This window comes from Aquarana catesbeiana, linkage group LG05 (assembly GCF_042186555.1).
Source record: "Aquarana catesbeiana isolate 2022-GZ linkage group LG05, ASM4218655v1, whole genome shotgun sequence".
NCBI lineage: Eukaryota > Metazoa > Chordata > Amphibia > Anura > Ranidae > Aquarana > Aquarana catesbeiana.
The window spans coordinates 549,864,444-549,882,636 of record NC_133328.1 but is presented as its reverse complement, the minus strand read 5'-3'; the positions used below and the strand labels follow the sequence as shown (position 1 = coordinate 549,882,636).

At 41.9% G+C, this 18,193-nt stretch overlaps 1 protein-coding gene across 1 annotated transcript; it reads left to right on the top strand.

Moving 5' to 3' along the window:
- Positions 1–11,295: 11,295 nt before the first annotated feature.
- HEY1 (hes related family bHLH transcription factor with YRPW motif 1) lies at positions 11,296–16,657 on the top strand. The gene is made up of 5 exons (XM_073631850.1): positions 11,296–11,693; positions 11,933–12,008; positions 13,507–13,590; positions 13,807–13,888; positions 15,254–16,657. The coding sequence occupies exons 1-5, from the start codon at positions 11,608–11,610 to the stop codon at positions 15,826–15,828; spliced, it is 903 nt and encodes a 300-aa protein (XP_073487951.1). The 5' UTR covers positions 11,296–11,607; the 3' UTR covers positions 15,829–16,657.
- The last annotated feature ends 1,536 nt before the right edge of the window (positions 16,658–18,193 follow it).

The window sequence follows — 18,193 nt, the reverse complement described above, 5'->3', positions numbered from 1 at the left end:
TGGCCTAAATGTATGACTAAAATTGAGTTTATTGGATTTTTTTTAGAACAAAAAGTAGAAAATATCATTTTTTTTCAAAATTTTCGGTCTTTTTCCGTGTATAGCGCAAAAAATAAAAACGGCAGAGGTGATCAAATACCATCAAAAGAAAGCTCTATTTTGATGGTATGCAAAAAAAGGATGCAAATTTTGTTTGGTTACAGCATTGCATGACCGCGCAATTAGCAGTTAAAGCGACGCAGTGCCAAATTGTAAAAAGTGCTCTGGTCAGGAAGGGGGTAAATCCTTCCGGGGCTGAAGTGGTTAAGGGCCCATTTAAATTCATAAGAAAATGCATGTATGTGAATAGATGACTAAGGTTTCGTTCGAGAGCTCAGGTTTAAGCTGATCCCATGGTACAGGGCGTAATATACCAAATTGTATTGCAAGACAAGGTGACACTGTTTGTTTAAGAAGTGGGTAAGGAAATTCTGGCCCACATCTTCACACCACCATGCAGCCTGTGAAATGGATAACGAAGTTGTGGCTTGTTCTCTAGCGTCAAGCATTGGTGGCAACTCCAGTAGTGACGATCTCGAAGGGGTCTGGCAATGCCCCTTTTTTCCACTTACCAGATCTCCCCGACAGCTGTGCCAGCCCACTCCCCCCCCCAAATACCATAGAGAGAACTCATTACAAGCAGTTCTCCAACTCAGCAGCCCAGTCTCTGGTCACCTCTTACATTCTATGTGAGACTGCCCTGGGCCCTGGCTTTTATTTGCTTTTTCCTCCTCCTGCAGATCTCTGTTTTTCTAGAACGTGTAGTCCCATCCAGCACTGCTAGAGGATGTCTCCTGGGGACTACATCCCCCATAGTTCCAAGTGAACTATGTTCATAGTTCTCCCAGCAGCCTTTTTTTCTCCCAGACTGCACAGCAACCATACACAGTGTCCTCTAAAATCTGGGCTGATGGGCAGGGCTTTCCTCCAGCTCAACCTCAGCCCTGCCATGTGTCCTGTACCTCTCCTCTTTCACGTGGCCACTCCTCTACTTACTGGTGGTGGGGAGCGGGAGAGAAACTGTGTGTGGACAGCTTTGGCATTACAGGGACAGCCCGGTTTGTGCAGCAGTGAGAAGAAAGCGCTGTGAACCCATGGTTACACATATGATGCCATAAACCACTTGTTACCACTATATTGAAATCAATCGAATTGCATGGATGTCTTGTAACCCTTTTACTGCTGGTCTTGATGAAGTGGAGCTATCTACAAAACGCGTTGGCCGCAACCTGTTGCCTTTGAAATGGGACACCCAGTAAAGTGCAAATATATATGTGGTCTTTGTATTTGGTATAAAACAGAATACTGTATCGAACATAATATGTTATTCTATTAAACTTTTGTACGATGTGACTGATACATTTGTTAATATTCTTTTATACCTATGTATGTTTCAATTTATATGCCTGGATGCCATCCTAGAAAGTCCCAAGTCTTTACCTTGTTGTAGCTGTTTGTTGGGTTGGAATGATGGATTTCTGGGCTCTTTGCCTAGTGTCACTCTGCCTCCCTCCTCTCTTGTTTGAATTTGTTGACTTTAGGATAAGAAAGGAAAACCAAAATGTGATGAACATTACTAGGAGGATAGTTGAGGGCATCTGTCAAAGGTGGGATTATTCCTCCCAATTTCTGTGCATTTCTGGGATGGTGGCACGCAGCAATAAAAAAACATGACACACGTTTTGACCCTTAAACTCTATTAAATGTTAAGAAAAAATATTTTGGTTGAAGTTCTACTTTTATTGCAGAGATTGCTAGATTTAAAAACTTAAAGAAAGTAAAAAGAATTAATACCTACCTGACCTGCTGATCTCACCAAACCCAGGTACCGTTCACTTTCTTGGTTCAGTTCATTTGTGTAGTGTAAGTGGTCAGAACTGTGCCCAGGAATAGTTCAGTGCACTATGCCCAAGACCACTTGGAAGAGGTGTTCTGGAGTACGATTCACTTGGAGTCTGGTATGGTTCATTTCATTATGAGCACAGAAGCGCATCCGAGCACAGAACACTTATAGACCACCGAGCACAGAACACTTATAGACCACCGAGCACAGAACACTTATAGACCACCGAGCACAGGACTCTTATAGACCACCGAGCACAGGACTCTATAGACCACCGAGCACAGAACTTTGCTGCGTACACACGATCGGAATTTCGGCCAGCAAAAGACCAATGAGAGCTTTTCATCAGAAAATGCGACTGTGTGTATGCTCCATCGGACTTTTGCTGGCCGAATTCCAGCCAGCAAAAGACTGAGAGCATGCTCTCAATTTTTCGGTCCGAAAATGCGATCGTCTGTACCAATTCCGACGCGCAAAATTCCTACGTATGCTCGGAAACAATTTGACGCATGCTCGGAAGCATTGAACTTCATTTTCTCGGCTCGTCGTAGTGTTGTACGTCACTGCGCTCTTGATGGTCGGAAGTTCAGTGAACTTTTGTGTGACTGTGTGCATGCAAGGCAAGCTTGAGCGGAATACCGTCAGAAAAGCCATCATATCTTTTTCTGACGAGAATTCCGATCGTGTGTACACGGCATTATAGACCACCGAACTCGTACAGGCCACTAAGCACAGAACTCTATAGACCACCGTGCACAGAACTCTTATAGACCACCGTGCACAGAACTCTTATAGACCACCGTGCACAGAACTCTTATAGACCACCGTGCACAGAACTCTTATAGACCACCGTGCACAGAACTCTTATAGACCACCGTGCACAGAACTCTTATAGACCACCGAGCACAGAACTCTTATAGACCACCGTGCACAGAACTCTTATAGACCACCGAGCACAGAACTCTTAGAGACCACCGAGCACAGAACTCTTAGAGACCACCGAGCACAGAACTCTTAGAGACCACCGAGCACAGAACTCTTATAGACCACTGAGCACAGAACTCTTAGAGACCACCGAGCACAGGACTCATATATCTTTGAGCACAGAACTCTTATAGACCACTAAGCACAGAACTCTTATATATCTCTGAGCACAGAACTCTTATAGACCACTGAGCACACCCTGACCAGGGAACAATCTGCAGGTTCCCAGGTACAGGTATATGGGGTATATAGGTGGTATAAATACATCTTTTCCCAAGATACCACACTTTTTGAAAAAAATGTAATTATTGTCACTCATATAAGTATGTCAAGACTCCTTACCAAGCCCCTGGTTAACCCCTAGAATGCTGGAGCTTATTGTAATCTGATAGATCAGCAGTAAATGGAAAGAGTAGTGAAAAAGTAACTTGAATAGAGCAGAGCACTGTCCAGGTTTCCTGGGGGTATATTAAAGAGCAGGCCAGGCTGGTGCCAGCCACCCAGACAAGAGTGTATGGCACTCTACAGCGCCGTCTCTGTGTGTGCTCCCCGGGGAGCTCTGCCTTGCTGAAGTGCATTGATTCAGACTTCTCTTTCTGCCTCCTCCTCGTCCTGATTTGGGATTACATTACAGGCTCATACAATGCTGCCCAGAGTCTAGTGCCAATGGTACATTAAAATGGCATCCCCGGTAGCCAAAGTGGCTGTAAGCTGCCCTGCTTCCCATACTGAGTCTCTGCCCCTCTCCGCTGTGACCCCCCTGATCTTTATCATGTGCAGCAAGTCCACTAACATGACCCGACACCAGAGACATCCTAGTTCACAGAACCACTGCTTCCCTGTAACCCCTTCACTGCTAGCAGCGCCCCATCACATTGACCCATGGATTACTGGCAGCTTCTCATCCATTTCACCCCATACATTACCGGCAGAGCCTCATCCCATTAACCCCTTTATTGCTACAAGCACCTCATCCCATTAACTCCTTCATTGCTAAAATGTTCCCACCCCCCAGTAATCTCATCATTAAGATAGTGCCTCATCCCATTAACTCCTCCATTGCTAAAATTTACCCACCTTATTAACCCCTTCATTACTGATAGTACCTCATCCCATTTTACTCCTTCATTGCTAAAATGTCCCCAGCCCCCAGTAACCCCATCATTGGGATAGCGCCTATTCCCAATAACTCCTTCATTGCTAACATTACTTGCCCTAGTAACTCTTTTTTTTACTGATCCCATTAACTCCATTATTACAAGACTCTTGTCACATGAATCCCTTCATTACAAACAGCTCATCACATTAACCCCTTTATTATTTTCCATTCTTTGTTCTATTAACCCATTCATTGCTAAGTGCTCATCACATTAACCCAATTGATGCTAATATCTCATCACATTAACTCCTTCCTTTCTGCCAGTGCCCCATTCTAGTTACCCATTCATTGCTACATGCTTCTCATTACATTGACCCCTACAGTTCTAACATCGCCTCTTCACATTAACCCCTTCATCACTGACAGCACCTCATCCTATTAACCTTTTTATTGCTAAGTGTTCATTGCAATGACCCCATCTTTGCTAACATCTCATCACATTAACCCCTTCATGACTGTCAGTGCCTTATCCTATTAACCCTTTCATTGCTAAGTGTTAGAGCTGCACGATTAATCGTAATCTCGATTCAACCCCCTCACAATCTTAACCAGAGATTTCCTAGATTCTATATGACAAGTGCAGAGCCGCTCAAAGCTATAAAAAAAAAGAAGAAGCTGTCAATGTTTATCAACATTCCTCAGTGCTGGGAGATAGAGAAGAGAAGAGATACAATGTATCTCTCGGTTCTTTTAGATCAAAGGGATGAACTCCTGTAAGGCTCGGTTCGATGTGGGAACCCTGCAAATTCACTGCGGGTTCCCGCATCGCACCCGACTCACACAGCAGTTTCACACTGCCATATGCAAACTGCCGGGAGTGTCAATACATTGGTAATGACACCCCCATTTCCGATTTTGGTGAGGATCAAAAAAAGGGTCCTGTGCGAGCTTGGTCCGAATGCGATACAATTTCAGCCATACTGTCTGTGTGGCTGAATTCGCATCACACGGACATCGCATGCGATTTGCACTGCACTGTTGTGAACCGGCACTAAATGAGGTCAGTTTAACCACGTAAAGCATAAAGACCAAACCTTTTTCTGACACTTGTTGTTTACAAGTTTAAAATCAGTATTTTCTGCTAGAAAATTACTTAGAGGCCCCAAACATTATATATATATATATAGCAGAGACCCTAGAGAATAAAATGGCGGTTGTTGCAATATTTTTTGTCACACTGCACAGCGGTCTTTCAAATGCAATTTTTTGGAAAAAAATACACTTCAATGAATTAAAAAAAAAAAAAAACAATAACGTTAGCCCAATTTTCAATTTTTTTTTATAATGTGAAAGATGATGTTACGCCGCAAGGATTATGATCTTTATTCTAAGCAAAAAAAATGTGCTTCTCATTTTTTCCAGAATCGTGCAGCTCTACTAAGTGTCCATCCCATTAACCCCTTCATTACTGACAGTGCCCCATCCCGTTAACCCTTTCATTGCTACACACTCTTGATCACATTGACCCCCTTATTATGAATTGTCTCTCTATTAACCCATTCTTTACCAAATATCATGGCCAGCTTTTATACTGTACACCTGCCATCCCCCCTGCAAATTGATGTACCAAAACTCCGACATGCTTCAGATTTCTGTCTGCAGACCCTCCACAAAGGTGCTTATGAACACCAGAGTAACTTTTTTTAAAAGAGGGTTTAATTATTACTGGAATGATATAGCACTGACACTTTACACAGCGCCTTTACATACTGTACATGGAATACCATGGTTTACCCTGTAACACTGTCTTCCAAATCATGCAATAGCACCCAAACATCCCATCAGCTGCCACCAAGATTTCTAGGCAGCACTTCTCTACTAATCCACCATTAGCCATAAAAGAAGGTCACACCGTGCAGGCTGTACTAAGATATCTGTGGAGGCGGCAGATCTTCAGATATCAGGAGTGCCCGCTCCTTCATTGGCACCAGAGAGTGCACATCGCAGGTCTGGCTGAGACAGTCATGTAATAGAGGTACCTGGGTACGCTGGAGGTTATGAAGGGTCCCCAGGCAGTTCCCTGCCATGTTCTGGGATGTCTAGGAGTTGCTGTATTATGTTGTCAGCTGCACAATATTACAGGTGACATTGTTTTTTTCCATGGCTGTCTTAGAGTAAGCTGTTCCATGCAGCATTCTAAGATACAGAAAAAGTACGGAAGCTGGCTGTGAAATTTGTGGGCACTGTTAGAAATGGCCGCAGGATTGTCTGTGCGGGGTTTGCACACAGTGTTTCTAAATCTTTATTGTCATGTTGTAGTATTTTGTTTTTCTGTTTTAAGAGTATTTTGGTCAAATTGAGGGTTCCGCTGAACCATGTTGTTCTCCCAGGGGACACCTTCCACTATAAATAGTAGTTCTCCCATATAGAACTCTGTCTTAGAAAGGGGCTTGGATGCTCCGAAACGCGTAGTCACACCCCTTTACTGCAGGATCTTCCCAGTGTCCCGTCACTTTCACGGATGTGCCCTTTGTGTGCTCCAGGGCTGTTCCAGACATTTCCAGGTTCGTCTGCCAGTGTCTAGTCCAGTGTTTCTCAATTCCAGTCCTCAAGGCGCCCCAACAGGTCATGTTTTCAGGCTCTCCGTTATTTTGCACAGGTGATTTGATCAGTTTCACTGCCTTAGTAATTACCACAGCTGTTTCATCTGAGGGAAATCCTGAAAACATGACCTGTTGGGGTGCCTTGAGGACTGGAGTTGAGAAACACTGGTCTATTCCACAGAGCCGATGGCTGCAGGATCCAATGCAGCGGAGGAATATAACACCGAGTTGCACAGTAAACTTTTTACCTTTACCAAGTGAGTTGCAAATTGTTTTTAATAAATTTAATACATTTTATTACTACACTTAGTTGGCGCTCCCTTCTTGTCATTTTGGGGAAAAAGCACAGTTAGACAGTGTAAAATCTGTCACATTTGGTAATGAAAGTGTTAATTAAATAAGAACTGCAATTAAAGGAGTATTATAAGGGGATTCTACTAGTCATAAAGATGGCAATTTTTTACATTACCAATGTTAATGAAAAAGTTAATGAGATAAGGAGCTGCTAGTGATGAAGAGGATTTAAAGACAGTATTCAGAGATGGTTGGGACAAAGCACATCCTTTGAAAGGGTGGGAGGCAATTGTACAGGGTAAAAACTGGTTATAACATTTGGCAATAAAAGGGTTAATTAGAACTGAGAACTGCAATGAATAAAAATATCAACACAGGGGTCTTCTACTAGTAATAAAGAGACTAATTTATAAATTACCAATATTAACCACTTAAAGTCCAGCCGCTGCAGTTGTACTGCGGCAGGTTGGTTCTCCTGCGTGAATCGCCGTACCTGTACGGGAGCGTGCCCGCCAGTCGGGCAGACTTGATCTCCTCCGGCGACCCGCGATCGCCTAGTACAGAGGCAGAATGCGGATCTGCCTATGTAAACAAGGCGGATCTCCATTCTGACAGATGAAATGACAGAAATCTATTGTTTCCAGTGATCGGAAACAGTGATCTCTGTCATGTCCTTGGCAGCCCATCCCCCTACAGTTAGAACACACCCAGGGAACACAGTTAACCCCTTGATCGCCCCCTAGTGTTAACCCCTTCCCTGCCAGTGTCATTTTTACATTGATCACTGCATTTTTATAGCACAGATCAATGTAATAATGTTACTGGTCCCCAAAATGTGTCATTTGTGGTCAGATTTGTCTGCCGCAATGTCGCAGTCCCGCTAAAAATCGCAGATCACCGCCATTACCAGTAAAAACAATAAAAATTTTAAAAAGTCCTTAAATCTCCCCCGTAGTTTGTAGACGTGATGAGTTTTGCGCAAACCAATCAATATACGCCCATTGAGATTTTTTTTTACTAAAAGTATGTAGAATATATATCGGCCTAAACTAATGAATAAATTTGTTTTTTTTTCATTTTTTTTGGTCTTTGTTTGTTTATAGCGCAAAAAATAAAAAACACAGAGGTGATCAAATACCACCAACAGAAAGCTACATTTGTGGAAAAAAAAAGGACGTCAATTTATTTTTTTGGGTACAGTGTCGCACGACCGCGCAATTGTCAGTTAAAGCGAAGCAGTGCCGTATTGCAAAAAATGGCCTGGTCATTAAGGGGGTAAATTCTTCCGGTCCTCAAGTGGTTAAAAAAAAGGAGTTAATGAGATCCCTCCCTTCTAGATTGTAAGCTCTAATGAGCAGGGCCCTCTGATTCCTCCTGTATTGATTTGTATTGTAAGTGTACTGTCTGCCCTCATGTTGTAAAGTGTTGCGTAAACTGTTGGCGCTATATAAATCCTGTTTAATAATAATTAGGAGCTGCTAGCAATAAAGGGTTAACAAAACAAATACTTTACAGGCCTGAAAGAAATAAAGGGTTTGATGAGCTGCATCTAATAAACTGCTTGTCACCGATGGGTTAATGAGGGTGTAGGGCTGCAAGAAAAGGAGGAGCTAATGGGGTAAGATGCCCCTGGAAATTCAGGGGTTAATACAGCCAGTGCTTGCTGGTAATGAATGGGGTTCCTGAGATGATGAGTCACTAATAATACAAGAGACAGGAACTGTCCTCAATGGATAGGTTAATATTATGGGGCTCTTCTAATAATGAGAGGGTTCCTGGGATGAGAAGCTGCTAGCAATAAAGGCGTTAATAAAGCAATGGCTGGTAATGGATGAGGAGCTGCCAATAATACAAGGGATAATTATTATTATACAGGATTTATATAGTGCCAACAGTTTGCGTAGCGCTTTACAATGTAAAGGGAGATACTACACCAACAGTACATTTCAAAACAAGAGGGTTAGGAGGGCCCTGCTCCTATGAGCTTACAATCCAAGAGGGAGGGGCTAGTGAAACAAAAGATAGGGACTGTGAGGGATGAACTGATGAGGGAAGTAGAAGATTCGGTTGTTAGCTGGAGGCAGATTAGGCCTCCCTAGACAGATGAGCTTTCAGGGATCACCTAAAAGTGGACAGAGTAGGAGATAACCGGACAGATTGGGGTAGTGAGTTCCAGAGGATGGGAGAGGCCCTGGAGAAGTCCTGGATAATAAATAGACATTTGCAGAACAAAAAAAAAATGTTTCGTTTAGTTTCATTATTTACAATAGTTGGTTTCGTTAAATGTGTTAAAAACGTTTTCAGAATTTGTTTCGTTTATTTGAATCGAGTTTTTCCAATTCTATTCGAATTTCGGAAGATGGTTACATTCTTTCTATTCTATTGTTTTTTTCTATTCTATTCTTCTATATTCATTTCTATTTGAAAAATTGTTATATTCTTGCTATTCTATTATTTTGTTTTCTATTTTATTCAAATTTTCGGAAGATGGTTATATTCTTTCTATTGTTTTTTCTATTCTATTCTAGTCAATTAATTTATTTTATTTTTTCTATTCTATTCAAATTTATTTTATTTGAATTTTGGGAAATGGTTATATTATTTTATTTTCTATTCTATTTGAAACTTCAAATTTCAGAGGATGGTTATATTCTTTCTATTCTATTCCTTTTTTTCTATTCTATTTTATTCTGTTTTTTTATTTTATATTCTGTTTTACTCTATTCTCTTATTTTACATTCTATCCCTTTTTTTCTATTCTTTTATTTTGAATTCTGTTCTGTTTTACTCTTTTATATTCTATAATTGTTTTTATATTCTATTATATTCTTTTCTATTCTATTCCTTTATTTTCTGTTCTATTTTCTTTGGAAATTTGAATTTGATTCGAAAACTATTTCAATTTTGTCTGAAATTTTGATTTGTTATTTTCGGATTTGTTACTATTGTAATTTGGATACATCCTAATAATGAAAAATTTGTCCAAAGTTCAATTTGGAATGAAAGGAACCGCGCGTGTCTAATAATAAAGCCAAGAGATGCTGGCAACCAATGAGTTAATAGTAAGGCACTGCTTAGTAATGGGGTCATTGGGTGAGAAGCTGCTATTATGATTATTTCAGGTACTTATATAGCGCTGTAAATTTACGCAGCGCTTTACATATTACATTGTACATTCACATCAGTCCCTACCCTCAAGGAGCTTACAATCTAAGGTTCCTAATGGCCCGGATATCGTACAACAGATCGTACGACTTTTTTCGCTTAATAGTCACAAGTATAAATTGAATAGGTATCTAAAGTCCCGAAAATTCTCGTACTACAAAAAAAAATTAAAAATCGGAAGTGATGTCACGTGTTGTAATATATTTGTATTGTATTTTCGGACAACAACTGTACTGACTAAACGAAAATCATACGATCTGGTATCGTACGAGGAAAATTTTTGTGCTTGTCCGATCGAATAATATTGGATGAACTGTCGCGATCGGCTCTCGAAAGTAGTGTACACATGATCTGAAAATCGTACGATTCTTCCTCGGATGACAGTTTTTGTACAATATTTGGATCGTGTGTACGGCCCATTACTCCCATTCATATACTGGGGCCGATTTAGACAGAAGCCAATTAACCTACCAGTGTGCCTTTTGGGGTAGTAACGAAGGGGTTAATAGTAAATCTAGGAGCTGCTAGCAATCAGTGGGTTAATGGGACGAGAGGCTTCGAGCAATGAAGGGGTTCAATGGATGGGGGTGCCAGATGGTTATGGAGGGGTTCATTTAAAAAAAAATATATATCAATGGGTTATGGGGTAATGAAGGGGTTAACTAGGCGAGATACTGGAAGCAATGGAGGGGTCCTGGGACAGGGTGCTGATCAGAATACAGGGGACAATATATTCATGAGCTGTTCGTCGCAATGAATGGGTTAATCTGCCGGCAATGAAGGGGTTAATTGGATGGGGGTGCCAGATGGTTATTGAGGGGTTAATAAAATAAAGTTGTTGCTGGTAATGAATGGGTTAATGTGATCAGGGGCTGCTGGTAATAAAGGGGTTAATCTGCGGGTGATGAAGGGGTTAATGTGCCGGTGATGAAGAGGTTAATGTAAAGTGCCCTGATTGCTGTGAAATCTCCAGCACCGGCTGATCAATAAAGTGGCCGGCGATCGGGAGCGTGCACAGAGGAGAGAGGTGCCGTTGCTCAGTACGGGAAGCGGCGCCGTGCACGCGCGGGAGGATAGCAGGGATCCCATTGTTCGCGGAACGCCGGCGGCGGCGGCTCCCTCTCCTCCCGGCCGCAGGCTGTCACCGCCCGAGCCAGCCACTTTCCCACGGCCCGCGCGTGCTAACAGACTGCCCTGCAGACTCCAGCTTGGCCAGGCGCCAGACCAATCTGAGGCGAGCGGGGGCGGAGCCAATCCCCGCACCCCCCCCCCCCCCTTTCTCCTGTCAATCACCGAGCCGCCGAGTCCTTTTCAGAATGGGAGACCGAGCTTCCAAGGCTCTTTTGTGGGGGCCGTGACGTCACCGAGCGGGCGGGGCTGGGCCAGGAGAATTATTGGCTACAAGAAGATAATTGTGTTCCAGGAGCAGGCGCCAGAGATCCCCTCCTCCCCCACTCCGGGGAAGAGGCGAACCGTGGGAAAGCGATGGCTCGCTCATAACCGCGGGGACAGCCGGAGGAGGCAGCACTGTGACAGCAACACAGAGCACCGCACTACACAACACTGCACAGCCCTACACCATGAAGAGGAGCCACGACTACAGCTCATCCGACAGCGAGCTGGACGAGAACATCGAGGTGGAGAAGGAGAGTGCGGATGAGAATGGGTGAGAAGAGCCTCCAATCACTGACACCCAACCCCGACTTTACACCGACTTCTCACCAACTTCTCACAACTTTACCACTCCTGACCATCACCTTTTATATACTCATAGCTTTTATCTTCTATATACATCTACTACTACTACTATATATATATATATATATATATATATATATATATATATACACACATTTTTTTTTTTTTTTTTTTTTTTAATACATTATTACAATTTTTATCTTTTAGAAACCTGAGTTCAGCTCCGGGATCGATGTCTCCATCCACCACTTCCCAGATCCTGGCTAGAAAGAGGCGCAGAGGGGTGAGTGTCACACGTTCAATGCTCAGGATCACCTATATTATTATTATTATTATTATTATTATTATTATTATTATTATTATTATTATTATTATTCAGGATTTTTATAGCACCAGCAGTTTGCACAGCACTTCCCAGTGTTAACACTGAACTTTACACACTTTACTGTATATTCACATCAATCCCCCAAAGAGCTTACAATCTAACATACATAACAGGCCAATTCCCCTATCTCCATCATGTCTCTGGAGTGTGGGAGGAAACCCGTGCAAGCTCCATGTGAATGGCGTCCTGGTTGGGATTTGAAGTAAGGACCCTAGTTATACCCCATTTATACTGTCAGGAGGAAGAGATCTTGCGTTGAAGATCACATCCTTCATTTTAATATTACAGGTATATCCATAGCTCTGATCATTTAAACACTGATCAGTCACATCAGTCTTTGTCTCCAAGGAGCTTACAATCTAAATCCCTGTCTCCCTTACATAAATGGGCCAATTTTAAATGGAAGGAGGCCAATTGACCTACCTGAATGTCTCTGGACTGTGACTGCGGGAGGAAGTCCACATTTACAGGGAGGACATTCAAACTCCATGCAGATAAAGTCCTGGTTAGGAATTGAACTGAGGACCCCAGTGCTGCAGGGCAGTGATGTCATTTTATACTGTCAGGAGGAAGAGATCTTATGTAAAATGTGTAGAAGATCAGAGACATTTTATTATTATATTATTATTACCATTTAAACAATGTCTATCCAGACTAGTCTCTGCCCTCAAGGAGCTTATAATCTAAATCCCATATCTCACATACTGAAGCCAGCCAATTTGCCTACCAGAATGTCTCTGGGCTGTGAGAGGAAAACACAGGCACAGGGAGGACATGCAAACTCCATGCAGATAGAGTCATGGTTGGGATATGAATTAAGCACCCCAGTGCTGCAAGGCAGCCATGTCAATTATACTGTCAGGATCTTATGTAAAATACGACATGTTCAAAGCCCTTTTTTATTATTACAGGCAATTTTATAAGACTGATAATGTAAACTCATGTCAGTCTCTGCCCTGAAGAAGCTTACAATCTAACATCCCTAACTCACATACTAGGACCAACTTAGACAGGAGACCATTAACCTGCCAGCATGTCTTTGGAGAACATTCAAACTCCATGAAGATAAGGTCCTGGCCAGGATTTGATTCGGGAACCCCAGCTCTGCAAGGCTGAAGTACTAACCACTAAGCCACCATGCTGCCTTTCCAATAGACACCAAGATGAAGCAGCAGCTCTGTGCTCAGTATTTCGTTTTCATGTTATTATATTAGATGAAAGCTCTTGTATGATGCTGGTGATCCTTTTTCTTCGCACAATCCCATTATATTTGTTAGCATTTCTAGAGGGTCTAGAATGTCATACTGCTGTTTTGGATTAACAACCCCCAAAAAAACATTGTGCAGTCCGGATTTCATAGGAGGTGCTGAAGCTGGCTCTTTCTGTTCCTTTGTAGATCATAGAGAAGCGTCGCCGGGACAGGATTAATAATAGTCTGTCTGAGCTCAGAAGACTGGTGCCCAGTGCGTTTGAAAAACAGGTAAGGATCTTATTACTACTCCACCTACAACCACCTCACCACACTGTCTATTCTGGATACAATACAATTATTTGAATGAATCATCACTTTGTATTTATTTTTATTTTTTGCTTTGTGTTATACAATAGAAAAGTAGAGGGTGTTTTGTAGTCCTGTTACTTTCACAAATACAATATATATTTTTTTAATTTTCCTGTGTTTTTTTAACTTTCTCAGGGTTCTGCGAAATTGGAAAAAGCTGAGATTTTGCAGATGACGGTGGATCACCTTAAGATGCTGCACACTGCTGGGGGCAAAGGTAAATCTCAGACTTTACAGCTTGTAAAATAAATGAGTCTTCTGTTCCCACTATTGTCTTCCAGTGCATTAGAGCTAAAGTCATAATGTCATAATTGAAACATTGACTCCGCAATGCTTTCACTTTAATTTATATTTTTTTTTTACTTAAAAAAACGAAAAAAAAATCTACTCTCAGCATTACTTGCCTGTGACAGCTGTGATCACTGGCAGCCCTGTCACTGATCAGTCACTTTTTCTCTGCAAGAGATGATTAATATATCAATATATTTTTTTTTTTTTTTTTATACAAGTATAAAGCTCATGATTGCAGCAAGGAAGTGTCCTGTGTCTATGATGGTCTGGGCTGGGGGCAGCTATATCCAGAACTGTAAAACAGTCTGCCAGTACACAAATAGACAAACTTGTTTACTGAGCATGTATAGGTATTCACCTTCGCTAGCAGTTTATTTTAGTGTGTTGTAGATCCTGTAACATCTGTTGTGAATCTAAGGTGGTGAACGTCTGTAATGCAACATATCGGTCTACCTGCAAACAGTTATTATCCAGAGTATTAAGAAAAAACAACATAATATTTCAGTGTCCTGGTTGTGCTTTCTTTAGGTTTTTTTTAATAACCTTTTTTTTGCAAACATTCCTCTTCCTAATACAGCAGCCCTTTTTAACATTTTACCCCCTAAATAATTTTCAGGTCTGGGAAAACCTTATTAAATTATTTTGTGGGACAGTGGCAGAAAGTGCCCCTTACATTTGTGGTCAGTAAGAAGGTGCCCTTAGATTGGTGGTCAGTAGGAAGAAGGTGCCCTTAGATTGGTGGTCAATGGGAAGAAGGTGCCCTTAGATTGGTGGTCAATGGGAAGAAGGTGCCCTTAGATTGGTGGTCAATGGGAAGAAGGTGCCCTTAGGTTGGTGGTCAATGGGAAGAAGGTGCCCTTAGGTTGGTGGTCAATGGGAAGAAGGTGCCCTTAGGTTGGTGGTCGATGGGAAGAAGGTGCCCTTAGGTTGGTGGTCGATGGGAAGAAGGTGCCCTTAGGTTGGTGGTCGATGGGAAGAAGGTGCCCTTAGGTTGGTGGTCGATGGGAAGAAGGTGCCCTTAGGTTGGTGGTCGATGGGAAGAAGGTGCCCTTAGGTTGGTGGTCGATGGGAAGAAGGTGCCCTTAGGTTGGTGGTCGATGGGAAGAAGGTGCCCTTAGGTTGGTGGTCAATGGGAAGAAGGTGCCCTTACATTTTTGGGCATTGTAACTATATTTCCATTTGGAATGTTTTTTAGAATATGTAGTTCTAATACTATGCACATGCTAAAATGGTATATTTAACACCGATTACTCAGTTTTTGTGACTTATGTTGTGATTGTATTTGCTGTAGGATATTTTGATGCCCACGCTCTTGCCATGGACTATCGTAGCTTGGGTTTCAGAGAGTGCCTTGCAGAAGTTGCCCGGTATTTAAGTATAATTGAAGGTATGGACACGGCTGACCCTCTCAGAGTGCGACTGGTATCTCATCTAAACAACTATGCCACTCAAAGAGAAGCTGCCAACAGTGCCCACTCCAGCCTCGGACACATTCCCTGGGGGGGAGCCTTCACTCATCATCCTCACCTTTCTCACCCTTTGCTCCTGGCACAGACTCCTCATACAAACAGCAGCAGCACAACGTCTTCCACAGAGTCCCACCACCAGAGCAGACTTCCTGGGTCACCACATGCTGATTCACCAGCTTTGCGCATCTCCTCCAGCGGAAGCCTTACGTCAGTGCTGCCAGTCGTCACTCCTTCAAAACTTTCTCCTCCGCTCTTGTCCTCTGTGGCATCCCTCTCCGCGTTCCCCTTTTCCTTTGGATCCTTTCACTTACTCTCTCCCAATGCACTGAGTCCGTCAGCACCAGCGCCCACAGGCAAACCCTACAGACCCTGGGGAACAGAGATTGGAGCCTTTTAAGACTGTTTTATTAGAAACTCATTCATTTTTATGCAGGGGGTGATCTGAAAGGGGGGGGGGGGGGGGGTTGGAAAGTCCAGCTGTGCTGGGCTTGTATTTGCTGGCTTTGTAATGCCAACCTGGGTGATCTGATGGTACCATTGCATAACTATTTTCTCTTTTTAAATGACCCCAAAAAAAAATTTCTTTTTCCTCTCATTACTTTTTTTTTTTTTTTTTTGAACAATGTATCAGAATGAACACAGGCCCTGGCTCAATATTTATCTTGCTTTGTAATGTAATTTCAATTTATGTCATGACATTGAGGACAGACTGATAGTTTAGTGTTTTTGGCATTTTTTTTTTTTCTATTAGAACAATGACGTCTTAGCCTTTAATTTGTGGAAACCTGCATCCAGAAATAACAGTGTTTTTTATTTTGCTAATCTTTTTTGAGTTGTGATATTCTTAAATTGTTGGCTATTTTCCTTCTTTTTTAATTTTTTTGGAGTTATATATTGCCAAGCGTTGACAAATCACGTTTACCAGCTTTGCCCAAGTGCACCAAAGTTGGTACAAGACTCCACTCATTCCCTTTTATGAATCTGAGAAGTCCAACCTTTTAAACAGAGTCCCTAACTTCTAATATATTGGATGGTCTCCTGCACTAGAACTTTATTTAACAAGTAGACTAATTTAAGAAGACCTGCAATGTTTGTACATATTCCCTTCTGTGCATGGAAGAGACACTACCTGAAAGGTAGTCTCTACTGTATTGGGTTCAATCACTGTTGTACTGGTCTACTGTGACTAAATAAAAAAAAGTCAGAGTGTGCTATTTTAAACCTTATGTGTTTCATGTTTTCCTTTTTTTTTTTTTTTTTTTTCTTGTTTTAAAGCTATTCTTCTGTACTGCATATCTTTTGTAGGTTATGTTAAACCCTAGGGTTTGTCCAGAGATTGCTAGGGGTTCCTTGAGCTGTGGCTGATCTCCCATTTGGTGATCATTGCACAGCTCCAGTGCCGGCACCTCTTGGCAGTACCAGCTGGAGGACACTAATGATCTTTTTAGCTCTGTTAGGTTGGCATTCTGACCACTACTGTTAAGTTGGCCATAGAGGGTTCAAATCTCGGCTAGTTCAGCTGAGAATTCAATCCATCTATGGGCAGGCTGATTGTACCCAATTCCGTTCATCTGTTGTTTTGAGTTACAACCAGCCTGTCGGATTTTCTTACATTCGATTACTGCTGGTGGGTATATCCGCTAGTAGTAATCGTCAGAACACAATGGCACTGATGGAGGCATCCCCCCCCCCCTTCAGTAACTGTTGATGGGGAAATTGAGCACATTTTCTTTCCTTCTACCCATGGTGTTGGGAAAGAAATTGGAATAATCTATGGGCTGCTTTAGAGGCCATTCTTTCCACTGACCACCAATGCAAGGGGCCCTTTTCCTACTGACCTGCAATGAATTGGGTTTTAACAGGGGTTCCCTGAGACCTAAAAAATATTCTGTGGTTAAAACAAAAAAGTTGAGAAAGGCTGCTTTATGGATGAACAATTTCTGTTGTCAAGAATGCCAACCATAGATGATATTTGAATGTAGCTTCATTGGAATTTATCAGTGATAATGTCAAGGCAGTTGCTTTTGTTGTCATGTGTATATATCCATTGCATAGGAGAGTCCCTGGTCCTCAAAGTACCATTTTTAATCCTATAACTGCACAATAGAAGGATAAAGATTTTATGAATATTATAATTCTATTGCAATACAAATGATATTAAAGTTTGCAGCATGTCATGCCTTTGTGTGCAACTTTAACCAGTGTTTAATAAAGGTAGGCATAGGGCCAAGAGAACTTCAACTGGATGCCAGATCACTTGTAATGGAAACCTCATTACTTTATTTGTCATGTTACTGTGGTCAAATTACTAAAATTTAGCTGAATTCTCTATCGTCCATACAGCTTGCCAGTGCGTTACTGCAATCTCCAGTTACAAGTATGTTAAAGATCTGACATAGGCAGCTTGGAGCTCTCTCTAGTGGTGGAACTGTAAATTGCATTATGGGACATGGGAGCTTTACGAAAACTGGTGCAGCTCTGCATAGTTGCCAATCATCTTTTAACTTCAGCTTGTTCAGTTAAGATTTGACAAGAACACCTAGAAGCCAATTGGTTACTATGCACAGCTGTACCAGATTCTGTGTACACAGTTTTAGTAAATCTCCCCATAGTCACCTGGTGTGTGTGTGTGTGTATATATTTTGTGTGTGTGTGTGTGTGTATGTGTGTGTGTGTATATATGTATGTATATATATATGTATGTATATATATATATGTGTGTGTGTGTGTGTGTGTGTGTGTGTGTGTATATATGTATATAT

Coding starts and splice junctions, on each gene's coding strand:
- HEY1 (XM_073631850.1), top strand. CDS start 11,608: ATGAAGAGGAGCCACGACTACAGCTCATCCGACAGCGAGCTGGACGAG. Junction 13,591..13,806: donor CCAGTGCGTTTGAAAAACAG/GTAAGGATCTTA, acceptor TAACTTTCTCAG/GGTTCTGCGAAATTGGAAAA. Junction 13,889..15,253: donor GCACACTGCTGGGGGCAAAG/GTAAATCTCAGA, acceptor TATTTGCTGTAG/GATATTTTGATGCCCACGCT.